This window comes from Ascaphus truei, chromosome 15, assembly GCF_040206685.1.
Source record: "Ascaphus truei isolate aAscTru1 chromosome 15, aAscTru1.hap1, whole genome shotgun sequence".
In the NCBI taxonomy this organism is placed as follows: Eukaryota; Metazoa; Chordata; class Amphibia; order Anura; family Ascaphidae; genus Ascaphus; species Ascaphus truei.
This window is the reverse complement of record NC_134497.1, coordinates 19,593,060-19,616,858: the sequence shown is the minus strand read 5'-3', so window position 1 is coordinate 19,616,858 and position 23,799 is coordinate 19,593,060. Positions and strand designations below refer to the sequence as shown.

At 51.6% G+C, this 23,799-nt stretch overlaps 1 protein-coding gene across 1 annotated transcript in view; it reads right to left on the bottom strand.

Annotated features, from left to right (window-relative positions):
• Positions 1–1,077: 1,077 nt before the first annotated feature.
• The window catches only part of GGT7 (gamma-glutamyltransferase 7), a 49,361-nt gene continuing 26,639 nt past the window's right edge, over positions 1,078–23,799 (bottom strand). Inside the window, exons 4-10 of the mRNA XM_075571897.1 lie at positions 22,225–22,342; positions 21,854–21,921; positions 20,596–20,669; positions 18,986–19,179; positions 9,385–9,472; positions 8,353–8,480; positions 1,078–1,170 (exon numbers count right to left, since the gene is read on the bottom strand). Coding sequence (XP_075428012.1) covers positions 1,078–1,170; positions 8,353–8,480; positions 9,385–9,472; positions 18,986–19,179; positions 20,596–20,669; positions 21,854–21,921; positions 22,225–22,342 — 763 coding nt within the window. The remainder of the gene's footprint in view (positions 1,171–8,352; positions 8,481–9,384; positions 9,473–18,985; positions 19,180–20,595; positions 20,670–21,853; positions 21,922–22,224; positions 22,343–23,799) is intronic.

The window sequence follows — 23,799 nt, the reverse complement described above, 5'->3', positions numbered from 1 at the left end:
GAGTGTGAGGGAGGGAGAGAGAAGGGGGAGTGTGAGTGAGGGAGAGAGAAGGGGAGTGTGAGGGAGGGAGAAAGAGAGAATGGGGAGGGAGAGAGATAATGGGGAGTGTGAGTGAGGGAGAGAATGAGAAGGGGAAGTGTGAGTGAGGGAGAAAGTGAGAAGGGGGAGTGTGAGGGAGAGAGAAATAGAGAATGGGGAGGGAGGGGGGAGAGAAGGGGAAGTGTGAGTGAGGGAGAGAGAGAGAAGGGGGAGTGTGAGGGAGGGAGAGAGAGAAGGGGGAGTGTGAGGGAGGGGGAGAGAAGGGGATGTGTGAGTGAGGGAGAGAGAGAGAGAAGGGGAGAGTGAGGGAGGGAGAGAGAGAAGGGGAAGTGTGAGGGAGAGAAGGGGGGATTGTGAGGGAGGGAGAGAGAAGGGGGAGTGTGAGGGAGGGAGAGAAGGGGGGAGTGTGAGGGAGGGAGAGAGAAGGGGAGTGTGAGGGAGGGAGAGAGAAGGGGAGTGTGAGGGAGGAGAGACGGGAGTGTGTGGGAGGGAGAGAGAGAGAAGGGGGAGTGTGAGGGAGGCTGAGAGAAGGGGAGTGTGAGGGAGGGAGAGATGGGGGAGTGTGAGGGAGGGAGAGATGGGGGAGTGTGAGGGAGGGAGAGATGGGGGGAGTGTGAGGGAGGGAGAGAGAAGGGGAGTGTGAGGGAGTGTGAGAGAAGGGGAGATGGGGGAGTGTGAGGGAGGGAGAGATGGGGGAGTGTGAGGGAGGGAGAGATGGGGGAGTGTGAGGGAGGGAGAGAGAAGGGGAGTGTGAGGGAAGGAGAAAGAGAGAACGAGGAGGGAGGGAGAGAGAGAGAAGGGAGAAGGGGAGAGAGAGTGAGAGAGAAGGGGAGAGAAAGAGAAAAGGGGAGTGAGGGAGGGAGAGAGAAGGGGGGAGGGAGAGAGAAGGGGGGAGGGAGAGAGAAGGGGGGATGCACAAAGCATTCTGTGACCCTAAAGATCCTTCTTGCATTTTATGTGTAGGTATTACTGTAATGTATGTCTGAGGAATACACTGCACTGACACAGCGGTGATACACAGTACCACTGTATAAGGGCTCACCTCAGGATCTCCTCCACGAAGCCGGGCAGGGTGGGGTCGTGGGAGGGGTCCCCCAGGTTACTGGCTGTGGCTAGGGCTATTTTTAAGGTCTGTAGAAAGCAGAAGGGAGCGGGGGGGGGGGGGAAGAGGTCAGCAGAGACTGGGTGGGGGGTGCAGGAGCTCATCATATCCTAGAGGTGCACCCTGTGACTGTCCCCTCAGCTGTATGTAGTCCTAGAGATGCTGCGCTCTGTACCCTGTGACTGTCCCCTCAGCTGTATGTAGTCCTAGAGGTGTCAGGCTCTGTACCCGCTTGACTGTCCCCTCAGCTGTATGTAGTCCTAGAGGTGCCAGGCTCTGTACCCTGTGATTGTCCTGTGACAGGGTAAATAAAAGCCACCAGTTATATGCCTGGAAAACCTATGTCTAGTCTGCAGTGCAGCACTGACTAGGTTAAACTTCAGCTGGGAACCTCAGGACAATTAGTTGGATCCCAGCTGCCTAATCGAGGTGTGTTAAAACCCAGGTTGTAGACACATGGAGCTTGCTGTTGATGAGAGAGGAGTAAGCTGCTAAAGTGATTCCTGAAAACAAGGTCTGAGTAGCAAAGTAGTGAAACTGTGAACTGTCTGTTCCCTGCATAGAAAAAGGGTAGCTGCATATATATAAACTGTCTGCTAAAGAGAAACTGAAGTGTTCGGTTTGCTGAAGAAAAAGCCATTTTCGTTTGTTGCTGAAAAAGAGCTATTTTTGTTTTGTGTGCTGTATATTTTTCAAGGCAAAATAAAACAGCCTTGTCAAGAAACCCACGTGTGTAGTTGCATGTACCCTGCAACATATGGTGTCAGAAGTGGGATTTGATTTTTTTCAAAAGGCTCCTGCAGTTAAAGGGCCACACACACACACACACAAGAATGGAAGAAATGTTGAAAGCGTTTCTGTGCGAGCAGGCCCGGCTGCAAGCGGAGAGAGATGAAAGACTACAGACAGCACAGGATGAGCGGATTGCCAAGCTGCTGACCCAATTCCAAGGGTCTGCCGGTGCAGAACTGGCCAGCAGACCCCCGATACTCCTGAGGAAAATGGGTCCGAATGAGGATCCAGAGGCTTTTTTACTAACATTTGAAAGAGTCGCCGAAGCTCAGGGCTGGGCTGCAGATCGCTGGGCAACTGCTTTGGCCCCGCTCCTCATAGGTGAAGCCCAGGCATCATATCAGGGCCTCCCTACAGATCAGGCAATGGACTACCGCCAAGTAAAAGCCGCCATACTGGATCGCTTAGGTCTGACCCCAGAGATGTACCGGCAGCAGTTCCGGAACATGAAGTACACCGCTAAGATGAGACCCTGGGTCCTCGCTCAGCGATTATTGGACTTGTGTACGCGCTGGATACAACCCGAGGAGTGCACTAAGGAGGCAATTCTTGAGCAGGTGGTTTTGGAACCATTTCTACAAGTAATACCAACTCCCGCACGCTCGTGGGTAAAACGCCACGCTGCTGAAACCCTAGCTTTGGCGGTCCGACTCGTGGAGAACTTCCTTGGGGCTGAGCAGCAGGAGAGTGTCCTGGACCAGACTCTTGTTAGCAATAATTACACAATTCCAGGATGTTTTTTCTGACTTACCAGGACAAACTAACTTAATTTCCCATGCAATCGAGACAGCACCTGGGGTAAAAGTACGTTCCCGTCCTTATAGGTTGCCTGAAAGTTGTAGGGCTCTGGTAGAGAAGGAGGTACAAGCAATGTTACACTTAGGAGTGATTGAGGAATCATGCAGTGAGTGGTGTAGTCCACAAGTTATGGTCCCTAAACCCGATGGGAAGGTAAGATTTTGTGTGGACCTCCGAAAGGTCAATGCGATATCCAAGATTGACGCATATCCGATGCCAAGGGTGGACGAATTAATTGACGCCCTTGGTAACGCGGAATATATATCGACGTTGGACTTGACATAAGGATACTGGCAAATACCCTTAGAGGAAAAGTCCAAATGCAAAACAGCCTTTGCCACTCCCATGGGTTTATACCAGTTTGTGACAATGCCATTTGGACTGCATGGAGCCCCAGCCACATTTCAGAGACTCATGGATAAGGTACTGAGGCCCCATAGGACTTATGCCGCAGCCTACCTAGATGACATTGTCATTTATAGTAAACACTGGCGGGCCCATCTAAATAGGCTAAAAGCGGTCCTCAAATCTCTAAGAGAGGCAGGACTCACAGCCAACCCTAAGAAATGTGCCTTGGGTAAAGTGGAAACCAAATATTTAGGGTATGCAGTGGGAGGTGGAAAAGTAAGGCCACTAGCCGACAAGGTAGTTGCCCTGAAAGAAGTTCCGACCCCCCAAACAAAAACGCAGCTACGCTCTCTGCTGGGTTTAGCAGGGTACTACCGGCGGTTCATCCCCAACTATTCGGAAGTGGCAGCCCCTTTAACGGACCTCACAAAAAAATGTGCCCCTACACAAGTGGTGTGGTCAAGGGATTGTCAGAGAGCCTTTGAGGACATAAAAAGGTGTCTATCAGAGGGTCCCATCCTTAGAAGCCCAGACTTCAACAGCCCTTTTATAGTGCAAACAGATGCATCAGAGATAGGGCTAGGGGCAGTGTTGTCACAACAGTTTGGGGGAGTTGAACATCCTATCCTTTTCCTAAGTAGGAAATTGTTCCCAAGGGAAAAAAATTACTCAGTGATTGAGAAAGAGTGCCACGCAGTAAAGTGGGCAATCGAGGCTTTGAGGCATTACCTGGCAGGAGTCCATTTTACTTTGGTGACGGATCATGCTCCACTGAAATGGTTAAATAGCATGAAGGATTCCAATGCTAGATTGACTAGGTGGTATATGGCCCTCCAACCCTTCTCATTTGAGATTCAGCATAGACCGGGAAAAGAGAACGCAAATGCTGACTTCTTTTCTAGAGAAGGGGTGGATGGTCGGGCTTCAGCCGTGCGTAGCCCCAGCCACACACTAACAGGGGAGGAATGTGACAGGGTAAATAAAAGCCACCAGTTATATGCCTGGAAAACCTATATCTAGTCTGCAGTGCAGCACTGACTAGGTTAAACTTCAGCTGGGAACCTCAGGACAATTAGTTGGATCCCAGCTGCCTAATCAAGGTGTGTTAAAACCCAGGTTGTAGACACATGGAGCTTGCTGTTGATGAGAGAGGAGTAAGCTACTAAAGTGATTCCTGAAAACAAGGTCTGAGTAGCAAAGTAGTGAAACTGTGAACTGTCTGTCCCCTGCATAGAAAAAGGGTAGCTGCATATATATAAACTGTCTGCTAAAGATAAACTGTTTTGTTCGGTTTGCTGAAGGAAAAGCCATTTTCGTTTGTTGCTGAAAAAGAATTATTTTTGTTTTGTGTGCTGAATATTTTTCAAGGCAAAATAAAACAGCCTTGTCAAGAAACCCACGTATGTAGTTGCATGTACCCTGCAACAGTCCCCTCAGCTGTATGTAGTCCTAGAGGTGCCAGGCTCTGTACCCGCTATGACTGTCCCCTCAGCTGTATGTAGTCCTAGAGGTGCCGTGCTCTGTACCCTGTGATTGTCCCCTCAGCTGTATGCAGTCCTAGAGGTGCCGGGCTCTGTACCCTGTGACTGTCCCCATAACTGTATGTAGTCCTAGAGGTGCCAGGCTCTGTACCCGCTGTGATTGTCCCCTCAGCTGTATGTAGTCCTAGAGGTGCTGTGCTCTGTACCCTGTGACTGTCCCCTCAGCTGTATGTAGTCCTAGAGGTGCCAGGCTCTGTACCCTGTGACTGTCCCCTCAGCTTTATGTGGTCCTAGAGGTGCCGGGCTCTGTACCCGCTGTGACTGTCCTCTTCTGAGTCCTAGGGGTAGCCGTCTCTGTGTCCCTGCATGCCCCCTCCCGCCTGTTCCTAGAGGTGCCAATATCACTACTCCTCTCCCGCCTGTTCCTAGAGGTGCCAATATCACTGCCCCCTCCCGCCTGTTCCTAGAGGTGCCAATATCACTGCTCCCCTCCCGCCTGTTCATAGAGGTGCCAGTATCACTGCTCCCTCCCGCCTGTTCCTAGAGGTGCCAATATCACTGCTCCCCTCCCGCCTGTTCTTAGAGGTGCCAATATCACTGCTCCCCTCCCGCCTGTTCCTAGAGGTGCCAATATTACTGCTCCCCTCCCGCCTGTTCCTAGAGGTGCCAATATCACTGCTCCCCTCCCGCCTGTTCCTAGAGGTGCCAATATCACTGCTCCCCTCCCGCCTGTTCCTAGAGGTGCCAATATCACTGCTCCCCTCCCGCCTGTTCCTAGAGGTGCCAATATCACTTCTCATCTCCCACCTGTTCCTAGAGGTGCCAATATCACTGCTCCCCTCCCGCCTATTCCTAGAGGTGCCAATATCACTGCTTCTCTCCCGCCTGTTCCTAGAGGTGCCAATATCACTGCTCCCCTCCCGCCTGTTCCTAGAGGTGCCAATATCACTGCTCCCCTCCCGCCTGTTCCTAGAGGTGCCAATATCACTGCTCCTCTCCCGCCTGTTCCTAGAGGTGCCAATATCACTGCTCCCCTCCCGCCTGTTCCTAGAGGTGCCAATATCACTGCTCCCCTCCCGCCTGTTCCTAGAGGTGCCAATATCACTGCTCCCCTCCCGCCTGTTCCTAGAGGTGCCAATATCACTGCCCCCTCCCGCCTGTTCCTAGAGGTGCCAATATCACTGCTTCTCTCCCGCCTGTTCCTAGAGGTGTCAGTATCACTGCTCCCCTCCCGCCTGTTCCTAGAGGTGTCAGTATCACTGCTCCCCTCCCGCCTGTTTCTAGAGGTGCCAATATCACTGCTCCCCTCCCGCCTGTTCCTAGAGGTGCCAATATCACTGCTCCCCTCCCGCCTGTTCCTAGAGGTGCCAATATCACTGCTCCCCTCCCGCCTGTTCCTAGAGGTGCCAATATCACTGCTCCCCTCCCACCTGTTCCTAGAGGTGCCAATATCACTGCTCCCCTCCCGCCTGTTCCTAGAGGTGCCAGTATCACTGCTCCCCTCCCGCCTGTTCCTAGAGGTGCCAATATCACTGCTCCCCTCCCGCCTGTTCCTAGAGGTGCCAATATCACTGCTCCCCTCCCGCCTGTTCCTAGAGGTGCCAGTATCACTGCTCCCCTCCCGCCTGTTTCTAGAGGTGCCAATATCACTGCTCCCCTCCCGCCTGTTCCTAGAGGTGCCAATATCACTGCTCCCCTCCCGCCTGTTTCTAGAGGTGCCAATATCACTGCTCCCCTCCCGCCTGTTCCTAGAGGTGCCAATATCACTGCTCCCCTCCCGCCTGTTCCTAGAGGTGCCAGTATCACTGCTCCCCTCCCGCCTGTTTCTAGAGGTGCCAATATCACTGCTCCCCTCCCGCCTATTCCTAGAGGTGCCAATATCACTGCTCCCCTCCCGCCTATTCCTAGAGGTGCCAATATCACTGCTCCCCTCCCGCCTGTTTCTAGAGGTGCCAATATCACTGCTCCCCTCCCGCCTGTTCCTAGAGGTGCCAATATCACTGCTCCCCTCCCGCCTGTTCCTAGAGGTGTCAGTATCACTGCTCCCCTCCCGCCTGTTCCTAGAGGTGCCAATATCACTGCTCCCCTCCCGCCTGTTCCTAGAGGTGCCAATATCACTGCTCCCCTCCCGCCTGTTCCTAGAGGTGCCAAAATCACTGCTCCCCTCCCGCCTGTTCCTAGAGGTGCCAATATCACTGCCCCCTCCCGCCTGTTCCTAGAGGTGCCAAAATCACTGCTCCCCTCCCGCCTGTTCCTAGAGGTGCCAATATCACTGCCCCCTCCCGCCTGTTCCTAGAGGTGCCAAAATCACTGCTCCCCTCCCGCCTGTTCCTAGAGGTGCCAATATCACTGCCCCCTCCCGCCTGTTCCTAGAGGTGCCAATATCACTGCTCCCCTCCCGCCTGTTCCTAGAGGTGCCAATATCACTGCTCCCCTCCCGCCTGTTCCTAGAGGTGCCAATATCACTGCTCCCCTCCCGCCTGTTCCTAGAGGTGCCAATATCACTGCTCCCCTCCCGCCTGTTCCTAGAGGTGCCAATATCACTGCTCCCCTCCCGCCTGTTCCTAGAGGTGCCAGTATCACTGCTCCCCTCCCGCCTGTTTCTAGAGGTGCCAATATCACTGCTCCCCTCCCGCCTGTTCCTAGAGGTGCCAATATCACTGCTCCCCTCCCGCCTGTTCCTAGAGGTGCCAAAATCACTGCTCCTCTCCCGCCTGTTCCTAGAGGTGCCAATATTACTGCTCCCCTCCCGCCTGTTCCTAGAGGTGCCAATATCACTGCTCCCCTCCCGCCTGTTCCTAGAGGTGCCAATATCACTGCTCCCCTCCCGCCTGTTCTTAGAGGTGCCAATATTACTGCTCCCCTCCCGCCTGTTCCTAGAGGTGCCAATATCACTGCTCCCCTCCCGCCTGTTCCTAGAGGTGCCAATATCACTGCTCCCCTCCCGCCTGTTCCTAGAGGTGCCAATATTACTGCTCCCCTCCCGCCTGTTCCTAGAGGTGCCAATATCACTGCTCCCCTCCCGCCTGTTCCTAGAGGTGCCAATATCACTGCTCCCCTCCCGCCTGTACCTAGAGGTGCCAATATCACTGCTCCTCTCCCGCCTGTTCCTAGAGGTGCCAAAATCACTGCTCCTCTCCCGCCTGTTCCTAGAGGTGCCAATATCACTGCTCCCCTCCCGCCTGTTCCTAGAGGTGCCAATATCACTGCTCCCCTCCCGCCTGTTCCTAGAGGTGCCAATATCACTGCTCCCCTCCCGCCTGTTCCTAGAGGTGCCAATATCACTGCTCCCCTCCCGCCTGTTCCTAGAGGTGCCAATATCACTGCTCCCCTCCCGCCTGTTCCTAGAGGTGCCAATATCACTGCCCCCTCCCGCCTGTTCCTAGAGGTGTCAGTATCTCTGCTCCCCTCCCGCCTGTTCCTAGAGGTGCCAATATCACTGCTCCCCTCCCGCCTGTTTCTAGAGGTGCCAATATCACTGCTTCTCTCCCGCCTGTTCCTAGAGGTGTCAGTATCACTGCTCCCCTCCCGCCTGTTCCTAGAGGTGTCAGTATCACTGCTCCCCTCCCGCCTGTTCCTAGAGGTGCCAATATCACTGCTCCCCTCCCGCCTGTTCCTAGAGGTGCCAATATCACTTCTCATCTCCCACCTGTTCCTAGAGGTGCCAGTATCACTGCCCCCTCCCGCCTGTTCCTAGAGGTGCCAATATCACTGCTTCTCTCCCGCCTGTTCCTAGACGTGCCTGGCTCTGCGCCCCAACCCCTGCAGCTGTCTAGTCCTAGAGGTCGTCACCTCTGTTATCCAGTGCAGGGCGCTTGCACGGGGTGTATGTCTCGTCAGGTTAACCCCTTCCAGGATGTTGAGGGCGGTCATAAGAGCGGGTCCCGCGTGCGGGGCAGGAGGGGCAAATACCAGGTGACCTGGGCGAGAGGGTACAACACAGGTATATTAACCACCCCTTAGAGCAGACAAGGGGTTAAGGACTCAGCCTCAGGTACACAATGACATAGGACTGACCCTTTAACCCATTAAACGCGTCCCTGTCATTAGGTCACTTTGCTCCTACGTGGGACTGACCCTTTAACCCATTAAACACGTCACTGTCATTAGGTCACTGCCCCTACGGGTGACTGAGCCTTTAACCCATTAAACACATCCCTGTCATTAGGTCACTTTGCTCCTACGGGTGACTGAGCCTTTAACCCATTAAACACGCCCCTGTCATTAGGTCCCTTTGCTCCTACGTGGGACTGAGCCCTTAACCCATTAAACACATCCCTGTCATTAGGTCACTTTGCCCCTATGGGGGCCTGACCCTTTAACCCATTAAACACGTCACTGTCATTAGGTCACTTTGCTCCTACGTGGGACTGACCCTTTAACCCTTTAAACATGTCCCTGTCATTAGGTCACTTTGCTCCTATGTGGGACTGACGCTTTAACTCATTAAACACGTCCGTGTTATTAGGTCCCTTTGCCCCTACATGGGACTAAACCTTTAACCCATTAAACACGTCACGGTCATTAGGTCACTTTGCTCCTACGTGGGACTGGCCCTTTAACCCATTAAACACCTCACTGTCATTAGGTCACTTTGCTCTAACATGGGACTGTCCCTTTAACCCATTAAACACGTCCCGGTCATTAGGTCACTTTGCTCCTACGTGGGACTGTCCCTTTAACCCATTAAACACGTCACTGTCATTAGGTCACTCACCTTTCATAATTTAACCCCTTCGCTGTCAGAGGGGCCTACAACGTCATGTCCTGTGTTTTAGGCCCGAAAGCCTGACTCCAAATGGGAGTTTTAAATATGGCGGTTACCTTGATACACGGTCTGCACAGGCTTCTCTACCGTGACGCTGTAGTTGCTGAAATCCTCTTCCGTCAACACCCCACCATACGCACTCACCTGAGGGGAGCGGGGCGTTAAAAGGAGAGTAATAATGAACTGATCTGCCCATTCTGGATTCAAGGGGGTGGCCATTTTGGATGTGTTGTCATTCACGGCCCTAGCAGCGCCTTGAAATTCAATGCTCATGGCTCCATCTTCCTCAGGAAGAGCCCAAAATTGTCCCCTTTTCAAGGGCGTTTCCAAAACAGCAGAAAAAGGAGGAGCCATGGGTATTCGGACTGAATTATCAAAGCTTAAGATGGCCGCCTCCTGCCTCAGGCCTGGGACATAGTAGGGTGAGCCTTGCTGAGCCGTGCTGAGCCGCGCTGAGCAGATGCACTTACCCCCTGCATCTGTCATCAGCGCGGCTTTAGCAGCCGCTTCCGCATGCGTGCGGATGCGTGCGGAGGCTCAGGTATTTTGGCGAGACAGGCAAATTTTATATTTGCCGCTCAGGGAAGCGGAGGAGCTGTCATGGAACAGAAATACCCCTGTCTGCCTTTTCTGTTCAGCCCCCCTCTCCCTTGGCAGTTCTGATTGCTAGCTGGACGTGGATTTACTTTCCTTGCTGTTTACTCCTAGTGCAGATGGAATGGATACATTAAGTAGCCTTTTTCCTTCCAAGCTGTCACAGCCCTGGTTGCTTTGGCAACATCAGTCCTCCAGTTAATGGACTTTCCCATTTTCTCCCCTGTCTTTTTGCTGACAGTAGTGCAGTCTCACTCCATTTTAGTGTGATCCTTGCCCCTCACTTCCTTTTCCACCATTACCTCTAGATGAGTGAGCACTGCTGTAAACTCCTGTATGGTAGGATTAGCTTTTCACCTGCCGTTAACTACCAAGCACACACAGAGAGACACTATCCCAACATCTACATCTCTACACAAGTTCCTGTCTTTTACCCTGCTTTCCACAAATAAAGAAAAGAAACAGACTTGTTGTGCTTGGAAAAGAGGGCCGAGTTGACACTATCTGGGCTAAATCATCTACATATGACCCTGGCTTTCAGAATAGTGAAAAGATACCGTGTGCCTTACAGACACTTACAGGAGCTGCTACTCCAGACTCCATGATAAAACAGAGCAGTCTCTGCAGACAAAAAGCACCATGCAACTTACTCTGCACAAGCAGCCTTTCAGACAGGGCAGCAAGCTTTAACCAGCAAACAACCTTGCACACGAGGCAACAGCTTTGCAGACAAACAGTGCTCCTTACACAAACCTAATTACCTCTCTCTGTCTGAGTTCACCCCCTGCACAGCCCCATAGTGAGGAGCCACCATCTCACCTACCCCTGCGCACGTCCCCACGGCTAGCGCCATCAAGGGCCACGCTACCGGACACCCGCCAGGACACGGGTCAGAGCCACCGGACACCTGTGAGTACAGCTACCCCTACGCTGCACGCTGCAGGACACCGCTCGGCATCATCTGAGACAGACGCCCATCGCTGACACAGGTAAAAGACCGCACGCCACACGCACTGGCTAAAGGCCTACACACACCTACAGCATGGCAGAACTCAGAACCTCACCAGACATCACGCAGGAAAGCGATCACTCAGACACAGAGACCGCTGCGCAACTGCAACAGGCGCAGGCGGGCGCAAGGCCCAAACGGACAGTCGCACTGACACAAAAGGCCCGTGAAAAATACGAGACTGACATTGAAGCGCACCGCGCTAAATTAGAGTTGGCCTGGAACACTACCACACTTGGGATACGCAATGTCGCCGCCGCTGGCAATTCCGTACAACAGCTCGAACAGGCAATAACTCAATTAAAGATAGACCACTTATGCTACCAAGGGCTGTCAGAGGCATACGTCACTTACCTGGCCAGGGCTAATACCGGCGAAAGCCTGCATGAAAGGGACTTACAGCACAACATTGACTTGACAAGTGACAGCCGCGTGCGAACCTCTATCACGGAAGCCGAAAATAAGAGGAAAGACCTTTTGCTGGAAACCACATCGCAGCGCTCAAGCACATCCAGGCATTCCTCAAGGTCAGCAAGATCAGCACGATCTAACGCGTCCAGCGCTAGCGCAAGCGCTACCAAGGCGCGAGCCTCCGCAGAGGCCGCACATGCCAGGGCCGAATATGGTCGAAGAGAGGCAGCCGTAAGGGCAGAAAGAGCGCGCATAGAAGAGGAGGAGCAGAACGCTGCCAATGCCGCCGCCGCTGCTACTGCCACCGCCGCTGCTACTGCCGCCGCTGCCAATGCCGCCACCGCTGCCGCCGCTGCGCGCAGAAAGGCCAAATTAGACGCGGATCTAGAAGCTCTAAGCAAAGAAGAGGACGCCGCTGCCGCCATGGCCCAAGCCAAAGTCCTAGAAGCAGCCGCGCAACAGGATGGCGGGGAGCAACCGTACAGACGGATTGCCTCAGAGGATCCAGTCCAACGCACTGAAGACTACGTAAGGAGCCTCTTCAGTGTAAACACCAGCGCACCATCTCAACGCGGAGGGATTGACTCTACAGACACCGAAGACTTGCTAGGTCCACAAGGAGAAGACGCTGCTCCGTCAATGGTACATGCTGCCTGGGATAGCCACAGCCGCAACAGTGATCCACATGCCAGCGCGCACACGGATGCACTACAACGGGCTCGCCATCCAGGTACACCCACACGGGAACACACAGCCCCTCACACCGACCAGCAGTCATCACGCGTCCACGCCAAGGAAGAGGCGACCGCACGGACCCTCCCAGCAACTACCTCAGAACGGGACAAACACGCCGATGCCTCAGGCCTGACAGACATAGCCAAGTACATGATCCGGCGTGACCTGGTGCAAGCGGGACTCATCAGCTTCGACGACCGTCCTGAGAACTACCGGACGTGGAAGTTCACGTTCAAAGACACAATCAACAGCTTGGACTTCTCAGCAAGGGAAGAGCTCAACCTGCTATTCAAGTTCCTGGGGAACGAATCCAGAGAGCACGCGAACAGACTGCGGGCGGCAAACGCGCACCAACCCCAAGTAGGTCTTGACCTAGTGTGGGAAAGGCTAGAAGAGTCCTACGGCAGCCCCGAAGCAGTCGAGGATTCGCTCTTCAAAAGAGTCGACAGCTTCCCCAAGATCACAACTAAAGACTACTGGAAGTTACGAGAGCTCGGGGACCTGCTGCAAGAACTGGATTTCGCAAGGAAAGACCATTTCTTAATAGGTCTCAACGTCCTAGACTCAGCTCGTGGAGTGAGACCCATCCTGGAGAAGCTACCCTTCAACCTCCAAGAAAGGTGGATTTCACAAGGTTCCAAATACAAAAGGGAGAAGCAAGTCGTCTACCCCCCATTCTCAGTTTTCTTGAGCTTCATTCGCGAAGCAGCAAGGATAAGGAACGACCCCAGCTTCATCCAGGGGCGCAGACCACATCCAGCGCCAGCCACCAGAGGAACGAAAGGCCAGCAGCGAGATACAAGGACACCAGAACACCCATCTCGGTTCACAGGACGGACGTGCCCCCTACGACCCATACGAGTCCCGGTCAGGCGGCCGACAGGGACAAGAAACCAAGGGACCTCAACAAAGAATGCCCTATTCACAAAAGGCCGCATCCGCTTAACAAGTGTGTCGGATTCAGAATGAAACCCATAGAGGAGCGAAAGAACCTACTCAGGGAATGGGGAGCTTGTTTCAAATGTTGTGCTTCCACAACTCATTTATTCAAGGACTGCAAAGAAGCTATGAAATGCACAGAGTGCAATAGCGACAGGCACATAGCCGCTTTACACCCGGAAGCTATGAAGCCCAAAGCAAGCAAAGCCCCTAACCCTTCGACAAAGCAGGACGTGGAGGAAGAGGTGGGAGATATACCCCCCACGACGTCGGTAGCGTCCAAATGCACAGAAGTATGCGGAGAAGGGAACAACGTCAGATCTTGCTCTAAAATATGTCTGGTAGCCGTGCACCCAGAGGGACAACCCCAAAGAGCTAGAAGGATGTATGCAATCATCGACGACCAGAGCAACCGATCACTGGTCAGGTCAGAATTCTTCGACATGTTCAATATTCAAGACAGTGCTTCTCCTTACACACTCAGAACGTGCGCAGGGCAAATGGAGACTACAGGGAGAAGAGTGAATGGCTACACCATGTGCTCAATAGATGGCAAAGTGAACATGCCCCTTCCCACACTCATCGAGTGCAATCACATGGCAGAAGATAGGAGTGAGATCCCCACACCAGACGTGGCGCGACACCATCCCCATCTAAAAGCTATTGCCGATCGTATCCCACCACTAGACGAAGGCGCCCAGATCATGCTGCTACTTGGCAGGGATATCATGAGAGCACACAAGATCCGCGAACAGCGAAACGGGGACCACAACGGCCCAACCGCTCAAAGGCTCGATCTAGGATGGGTGGTAGTGGGAGAAGTATGCATAGACAGAATACGAGGACCCGACAACGTAGACGCCCTACGAACAAACTTGTTGGAGAACGGTCACGCATCCCACTTCAAACCCTGTCCGAACCACTTCCAGGTCCACGAGAAGCTCGAGACCAAAAGGAACTATGGAGACGCGCCTGTGGCAGGAAAACACCCCAATGGCCTAGGGAGTACAGTGTTCCAGACCACAAAAGACGACGACAAACAGGCGGCATCAATGGAAGATAAAGAATTCTTGAGGTTAATGGATAAGGAGCTCTTCAAGAACGAATTAGGCAGTTGGGTGGCCCCACTACCATTCCGCTCACCAGGAAGACGCCTCCCAAACAACAGAGACCATGCCATGTCTCGACTCGCTTCGCCGTAACCTACAAAGGAAACCGGAGACCAAGGAACACTTTGTGGCCTTCATGCAGAAAATCTTCCACAGTGGCCATGCAGAGTCGGCGCCCCCACTGAGAGAAGGCGAAGAATGCTGGTACCTCCCGTCGTTTGGCGTCTACCACCCCCAGAAACCTGGCCAAATTAGAGTGGTTTTCAACTCCAGTGCTCAGCATCAGGGAGTCTCCCTAAACGATGTCCTCCTCACCGGGCCGGATCTGACAAACAGTCTTCTGGGAGTGTTGATCCGCTTCCGCAAGGAGCCAATCGCCGTAACAGCAGACATCCAACAGATGTTCCACTGCTTCCTTGTGCGAGAAGACAAACGTAACTATTTAAGATTCCTGTGGTACCAAGATAACGACATAGAAAACGAAATTATGGAGTACCGCATGAAAGTACATGTCTTCGGGAACAGCCCATCACCTGCGGTGGCTGCCTACGGCCTCAGAAGAACAGCCCAAGACGGAGAAGCAGAGTTCGGGAAAGACGCCAGGAACTTCGTCGAAAGAGACTTCTATGTGGACGACGGATTAAAGTCAGTTCCCACCGAAGAAGAAGCATTAGATCTACTCAAAAGGACGCAAAAGATGTTGGCAAATGCCAACCTAAGATTGCACAAAATAGCCTCCAACAGTGCCAGAGTGATGAAGGCGTTCCACGCAGATGATCAAGCAAACGATCTCAAGAATTTGGATCTGGGGACAGACACGCCTCCCATACAGCGGAGCCTGGGGATAAGCTGGAATCTTAAAACAGATACCTTTACGTTCCAGGTAGCCATCGAAGAAAAACCCTTCACACGTCGCGGAGTCCTGTCCACCGTTAACAGTCTTTACGATCTGCTAGGATTCGTGGCTCCTGTCACTATACAATGGAAGTCTCTTCTCAGAGAAATGTCCTTCGAAAAACAGGAATGGGACACCCCACTACCCACAGAAAAACGGAAAGAGTGGGAGACGTGGAAGCACTCCTTGAAGGCCCTTGAGCAACTTCAGATCCCACGCCCCTACTCACCTATATCTCTCACCGCCGCACACAGCAAAGAGCTTTGCGTATTCTCAGATGCCTCCACAAAAGCTATAGCAGCGGTGGCCTAACTAAAAACCACGGACGTGGGTGGAAGTTACCACATCAGGTTCATCCTTGGCAAGGCTAAGCTGGCGCCGCAACCCGACCATACTATACCCAGAGTCGAGCTATGTGGTGCAGTGTTAGCGGTAGAACTGGCAGAGCTCATCGAGAACGAGATGGACAGCAAACCAGATGCCGTTAGGTTCTACACGGACAGCAAGGTGGTACTGGGATACATATACAACAAGAAAAGGAGATTCTACGTATACGTAGCTAACCGTGTAGAAAGAATCAGGAAGTCAACCCAACCAGAACAATGGCACCACGTGCCCACAGATCAAAATCCCGCAGATCACGCCACCAGATCAGTACCCGCATCTCAACTGCAGAACACGTCATGGCTCACAGGACCAACGTTTCTTGCGCAGCCCGCGGAAACGCCCCCAACCCTAGTTGGCGACTTTGAATTCGTGGATCCCGAGAAGGATATGGAGATAAGGCCCCCACAAGTATCCGTGTTACTCACAAATGTATTGCACAGAAACGCATTCGGATCACATCGATTCCATCGCTTCTCAAGGTGGACAGCTCTTCTGCGAGCGGTAGCCCATCTCAGGCATGTAGCCTCCTCCTTCCGCCAGACACCAGATGGTAAAACTACCGGCTGCCACGGCTGGCACATCTGCAAAGAGTTGCGCACCGTGGAGGAAGTCACAAGGGCTAAGGAAACTGTTCTCAGTCATGTTCAGAGAGAAACGTATGCGGAAGAGATCAATTGCATTCGCAGAGGGAAGAGTGTTCCCAAAAACAGCCCACTTTGGAAGTTGAATCCCTTCATCGACAATGACGGCCTCATGAGAGTAGGAGGCCGCCTCAACAAGTCCCAACTGAGCAGGGAGGAAAGCAATCCTCTTATCATCCCTGGCCGACATCACATCGCTACTTTGTTGGTGCGCTACTACCACGAACAAATCATGCATCAGGGACGACACTTCACCGAAGGCGCTATTAGGGCGGCAGGCATTTGGATCGTTGGCATGAAAAGGTGCGTGGCCAGTAATCTCCACAAATGTGTCAGGTGCCGAATGCTGCGAGGAAAGAGCCAAGACCAAAGGATGGCAGATTTACCTATCGACAGACTTAATACAGAACCCCCCTTTACCTGTGTAGGACTCGATGTATTTGGGCCCTGGAAGGTCATCTCACGTAGAACGAGGGGCGGACTAGCAAACAGTAAGCGATGGGCGGTACTCTTCACCTGCATGAGTACGCGAGCAATACACATCGAGATTATAGAATCTATGGATGCTTCAAGCTTCATAAATGCCCTCAGAATATTCTTTGCAGTCAGAGGACCAGTTAAACAAATACGCTCCGATTGTGGCACCAATTTCGTTGGAGCATGTAAGGAATTACAAATAGACACTAAAGATAATAGAGACAATAGTATCCAAAGATACTTGCGCGACCAAGAGTGCACGTGGACATTCAACCCTCCTCACTCCTCTCACATGGGCGGAGCATGGGAACGCATGATCGGGGTAGTCCAGCATATCTTGGACTCTATGATGCTAAAAACCGACCTGACTCGACTCACGAAGTGTTAACCACATTCATGGCTGAAATATCAGCGATAATCAATGCTAGGCCTTTGATTCCAGTGTCAACAGATCCAGAATCGCCAAGTATTTTGACACCAGCAATGCTGCTAACCCAGAAAGTAGGGAACATCCCCACCCCAGTCGTAGGCTTCCACTCTAAGGATATGTACAAACGACAGTGGAGACAGGTGCAGCGCTTGGCCAACACATTTTGGGATCGCTGGAGACGCGAGTATCTGGTGACACTCCAAGAACGCCATAAATGGCAAACGGTTAAACCAAATATCCAAGTGGGAGATGTGGTTCTGTTGAAAGATAAACAGGTGGCAAGAAACGAATGGCCCATGGGACTTATAATCAGAACCATCCCAAGCGAAGACGAAAGGGTTCGCAAGGTAGAAGTTCGGGTGACCCAGAATGGGATCGTTAAAACCTTTTTAAGACCTATCACAGAGACTATCCTCCTAATGCCCAAATCGGACTATGATAGGGAAGAACTGAGTACCAGTTCTATGGACTCTGAGAGACATTGTGGTGCATCAAGCTGACCTAGAGCTGTGCATCCACCTACCTTACCAAGATGGCAAAGGACGTCAAGCTGGTGGTACTGGCCGGTATCCCATCGTTATGTGGACATGAAGTTGCTATGTCATGTTATATTGCACATATGTTCCACATACACCTTAAATAGTGGTATCTCCAGATACCAGACGGGGAGTGTCATGGAACAGAAATACCCCTGTCTGCCTTTTCTGTTCAGCCCCCCTCTCCCTTGGCAGTTCTGTTTGCTAGCTGTACGTAGATTTACTTTCCTTGCAGTTTACTCCTAGTGCAGATGGAATGGATACATTAAGTAGACTTTTTCCTTCCAAGCTGTCACACCCCTGGTTGCTCTGGCAACATCTCCAGTCCTCCAGTTAATGGACTTTCCCATTTTCTCCCCTGTCTTTTTGCTGACAGTAGTGCAGTCTCACTCCATTTTAGTGTGACCCTTGCCCCTCACTTCCTTTTCCACCATTACCTCTGGATGAGTGAGCATTGCTGTAAACTCCTGTATGGTAGGATTATCTTTTCACCTGCCGTTAACTACCAAGCACACACAGAGAGACACTATCCCAACATCGACATCTCTACACAAGTTCCTGTCTTTTACCCTGCTTTCCACAAATAAAGAAAAGAAACAGACTTGTTGTGCTTGGAAAAGAGGGCCGAGTTGACACTATCTGGGCTAAATCATCTACATATGACCCTGGCTTTCAGAATAGGAGCGGTCACGTGACCGCTCACATCCAATGGGAGCGAGGGACTAGCCCTGCCTCCCGCCCCGCCTCCGATCCTCCTCCCGACAAGCCTCCGGCCTGCCTCCGCCCCCCGCCTACGCACCGCCCCCAAAGCGCGCTCACTGCCTTGCCTGCCTGGACACAAAAAAGCTCCAGTTTGAGCAGGCGAGGCAGAGCAGGAGCCGCTGATCAGCGCGGCCCGAGGCACCATGCCCGAGGCCTCAGACTGCCTGCATCTGAATCATTTGATTCCAGGTTCTCTTTATTACATCTCGTTTGGAGCAGAAATACTGTTAACAACTTGATCCTACTGTCCCGAAAGGGTGTAACACTGGCCACATCCTATATATAATATAAGGCCCAGTTAAAGGTTGCCTTTCTGCTCTGGAGTGAAGTGAAGGTATCGCTGAAGTGAGCTCAGTCCGTTTCCCCCTTTAATGCAATTACCAACTTTAGTTGTCACTTCCCAGCTGTTTTTTCTGTGTATTTTAATGTAGGCCTCAAAGCCTGAATTAGAGTGTTCACATGGCAACGTCTCACACGTTCCACTTCACCTGTCTGTAGCCTCAATGTGTTATCTCTCTATCTAGAGCTTCTCTGATATGGCTGTTTGAAGCCCAGTGATGTTCCAAAGGGGAAAGGCATTGGCAGCCATTTTTATTTCGCTTTCGTTTAGAAATAAAACACTGAATATAAACATTAACATGAGTTAAAACTGAAAGAGAAATATACAGGAGCGGGTGGGGAGGAGAGAGCACGTCCCAAGGAACACGACGACGGCCATTTTGCTTCACTCACCTCGGAAACCATTTCCTGCGTCAGGTTACCGCTGTAATACGCCTCCACCCCGCCCGCGGCCACGGCATCCAAAATGGCCGCCAGGTCCGGCCTCCGGGCGAACGCCCCCGCCAGCAGCGGCTGCCCGTCGGGGAAGAAGGTCTCCCGAAATCCGTCCGAGAGGTTCTGATCTCTCACCCCGTTAACGGCTCCGGCTGAGAAAGGATTTGATTCATTGTCGATAACTTTGCGGATCTCATGGGACAGCTTTTCCTGGTGAAGTGGGGCAGATTACTCCACGTTCCTGCGCCGCAGGCACCAAAATTCGATGTATATAGCAAAAACAATATTATTCTTTCCATACCTGTATTTTCTATGGTAATATAAAAATAATATAAATCGTGGGGGGAGGGGGGGGACTGCTGGGACCCCATAAAAATAGCCCTAATATTGGTATTTATTATTAATAATTACAGGATATAAACTCAGTGCAGTGTAATCTAATTTTACCAGTATTAACCCACATGGCAAGATGGCAGTGAGCGCAAAAATACATAGCTGAGAGTTATCCTAATATATAAATACCATACAAATGGGATTATTTGAAGCTGCATACTAAGGCAACGCTTAGGCTGCGGTCCCAGTCACTGCTACAGCGCACACCTCGGCGTGCGCTGTGCGTGTAAGCACCGCCCCTCATTGGGGAAGGGCCCAGTACTCACCTTCACGCTGAAGGTGCAGCTGCGCCGTACTGCAAGGTTTTTTAAACTCAATGAAATTGAGCTTAAACCTTGCGACGGAGGCGTGGCCACGCCCCCACTGGCGGTTCACCCAACGATGGCGAACCAGCCGCGTGACGTGATGGCCATGCCCCCGCAAATCCCCGACCACGCCCCCTCCCGTCGCAAGCTCCCTCTCTCCTGGAGACCGCAGATCGCGGTTAGCGCTGTGCACGCACCGCCCCCCCCCCCCACCGGGCGCGCGTGTCACAGTCATGACTGGGACCGCAGTCTTATAGTGCCGGCTGCGTGCGGTCGCTGGAAAAATCAAACTGCGATGACTACCATAAGCGCACGGCAGCAGGGCCGCTTTATACATTAGGCCGACTAGGCGCAGTGCCTCGGGCCTACGAGCCTTTTAGGGCCTACAATATTTCACTTGAAAAAAAACCTAAACAAAAAAAACAAACAAAATAAGAGAAAACAGCAAATTTTAATTTCAAATGCCTTCGAAGTATCGATACCTTTAAATATCGAAAGTATCGAAAGAAACAAGCAAACGGTGAAATTAGCATGAAAATGAGTAAAAACATCGGACACACAGGCCTCTAGAAATAAAAGTGCCTGGGGCCTACGAAGGTCTTAAAACGGCCCTGGACGGCGGCAATACATTTGTTTTGACGCGACGTCGCTGGCACTATAAGCGCAGCCTTAAAATAACCTGTATTATCTTCTCTTTCATGAACGGCGGCTGTGCTGCCCATTACGTCTCTTTAGCCATGAGAATGGGCATTGGGGTTGACCCTAACTGGGCGCCATTTTAATCAACAGCTGTGGCCATGTTGTGACTACGTTTTAACCCACATGTAGGCCCCCCCGAAAGATTTCATTGTGGGGCGGAAGGCGGCGTACCCAAATCGTGCGTCACGTTAAATCCGTCGCGGGCCACGGCAGCCGCTTTAGAGATGATTTCTGACCAGGGTAGTCTGGAGAGGAAGTGGGGGGAGGGGGGAGAAGACGGGATGTTAGCCACTTCCTGCCAGGGTTAATGATACCTCGTTATAATAAGGCCGATCCTAAGAGGGGTGGTGACTATAGAAGGATTGCCAGGTCTTACTCAAAGGGTGGCAGTCTCACTCAGTGGGAAGGCAGTCTCACTCAATGGGAAGCAGTCTCGCATTGCGAAGGCAGTCTCACTCAGTGGGAAGGCAGTCTCACTCAATGGGAAGGCAGTCTCACTCAAAGGGAAGCAGTCTCTCTCATTGCGAAGGCAGTCTCTCTCATTGGGAAGGCAGTCTCACTCAATGGGAAGGCAGTCTCACTCAATGTGAAGGCAGTCTCACTCAATGGGAAGGCAGTCTCATTCAATGGGAAGTCAGTCTCACTCAATGGGAAGCAGACTCTCTCATTGGGAAGGCAGTCTCACTCAAAGGGAAGCAGTCTCTCTCATTGGGAAGGCAGTCTCTCTCATTGGGAAGACAGTCTCACACATTGCGAAGGCAGTCTCTCTCATTGGGAAGGCAGTCTCACTCAATGGGAAGGCAGTCTCACTCAATGGGAAGCAGACTCTCTCATTGGGAAGGCAGTCTCACTCAAAGGGAAGCAGTCTCTCTCATTGGGAAGGCAGTCTCTCTCATTGGGAAGGCAGTCTCACACATTGGGAAGACAGTCTCACACATTGGGAAGGCAGTCTCACACATTGGGAAGGCAGTCTCTCTCATTGGGAAGACAGTCTCACACATTGGGAAGGCAGTCTCACACATTGGGAAGGCAGTCTCACACATTGGGAAGGCAGTCTCACACATTGGGAAGGCAGTCTCACACATTGGGAAGGCAGTCTCACTCATTGGGAAGGCAGTCTCACACATTGGGAAGGCAGTCTCACACATTGGGAAGGCAGTCTCACTCATTGGGAAGGCAGTCTCACACATTGGGAAGGCAGTCTCACACATTGGGAAGACAGTCTCACTCTTTGGGAAGACAGTCTCACACCTAGGGAAGGCACTCTCACTCATTGGGAAGGTACTCTCACTCATTGGGAAGACAGTCTCTCTCATGGAGATATTCGCAGTCTGGTTTTTGGGGTGAAGTTTCATTTGGTTCCGGATTTCAATCAAGACACAAATTGACGTGGAGCCTCGTCTCGTCCCCTCCTCCCCCCGTTACTCACTTTCCGTACAGCTCATGAGCTTTGAACAGACCCTTCAGCATCCCTGGAACGCCCACCAGGATCCCAGGCTGGAAGAGGAGAGAGCAGATATCTTACAAGTCCGACCCGTTGACCAACAGCGGACATACCCCGCCCAGCTGGGACATCTGAATGGGGACAGCTCAACGTCTCAGTGAATAATATGTGTCTTTAGGTAGATTAACTCCTCCTTAAAGGAGTAATCCCCCCTAAGTAACACAATTTGACCCTGGGCGTACTCCTTGAGAGGAGATTGAAATGGTCATCCAATAGGAAGCCACCACCGATGATGTCGCAGTTTCCTATTGGCCCGAGATTTGGCCGCCATTTTGCCAGAGAGGACGCAGCCTCACCTTCTCCCTACAGTCCAGCCTCACGCTCGCCTCCTGGATGCCGGACGGCGCCGTCTCTCGGAAATCGATCACGGCCGTTGCGTTGTTTCGGATGTCGTGAATCAGCATCACCCCGCCCCTGTGACACACGCAGAGAGACGTACAGGTAAACATGTGAACATACGTAGATATACACAATAAAGAATAGCACTTGTGAGCACATTCACATGTCTTAGACAGGTCTGCAACCCTGCCTTTCACCATTATCACCTCGCATACAGTGCTCCCACTGCAGAAAGGGATTCTGGGAAATGACATGCAAATGAGCACACAATGTGTCACCTTTTGCCTGGAATATTCATTCACATGGAGCCCATTTAAGCTGATACATCGCCGTTCACACAGCTTTTAAGCACAGCATGGGACTAGCAAAGCAAGTCAAACCACTCACAGACGTGTTTCAACCTTGATGGGTATCATCAGTGTGAGGTTGGTTTATACTTGCTTTTCAATATTTCTAAATATTTCTAATGCATACACACACATACATGGTAACACAAACCATAAACATACAGATACAATCAGATTCATTCACAGAGACACAGACATAGATATACATATATAAATGTGTGTGAATACATACACACACATACACCCCCCACACACACAGAAATACATCTACACACCTGTATACATACATATATGTATACAGTATATACACACCCACTGACATACACAAGATATATCCACATGCACATACATACAGACACATGGACCCTCACGTGTGCGTTGATACACGTTTAATGCAGAGATGCACATTCCTGCAGTAGATGTTATGAAGGCTACATTGTATTGTATTGCATGTCTTTATTTATGTAGCGCCAAAAGTGTACTCAGCGCTTCACAAACAATGCAGTACCGGGAATTATAATTATACAATAAGTGCAGCAAAATCAGACAATAGGAAAGGAAATCCCTGCCCCGAAGAGCTTACAATCTAAGATGTTTGATGGGAGACTTACAGAGACCGCAGGTGAGGGAGTAAGTGCTGTAGATGGCAGTGCTTGGTCACAATGGGTGGTAGGAGTGACTGAGTGTGGGACAGTAACCATGAGTGCAGGCTTTTATTATTATTATTATTATATATATATGCTATATGCTGTATATCACACTGTTTTTTGCATCTGGGGAAGGTTGATCAAGGATGCTTTAAAGCACTAATCGTGCCATTTTTAATCCCCCTTTTTATTGTAGGATGGGAACCGCAATATTTTCATGTTTTACAGGTGAAGTTACCGCCATTACTTCTTACTTTTTAAAAAAAAAAAGTCCAATAGGAACCCTCACTCGATGACTTTGCAGATTCCTATTGGACCGCCGGACTCACAAGATTTGGCGGCCATTTTGTTTTCCCTGAAAGGAAGTTAAAACAAGTAACTTCACAGGAATCTCGGGGAACTCGGGGGTCCCCAAAAATAAGCACGCGGTTCAGCTACAGAGGGCCCAGAGAAGCGTCCGGCAGTTCTGCGTTAACCCGAAGGGGTTATTATGTGATTATCTGACACTGAGACGCATGAATTCCTCTGGTCTTTAGAG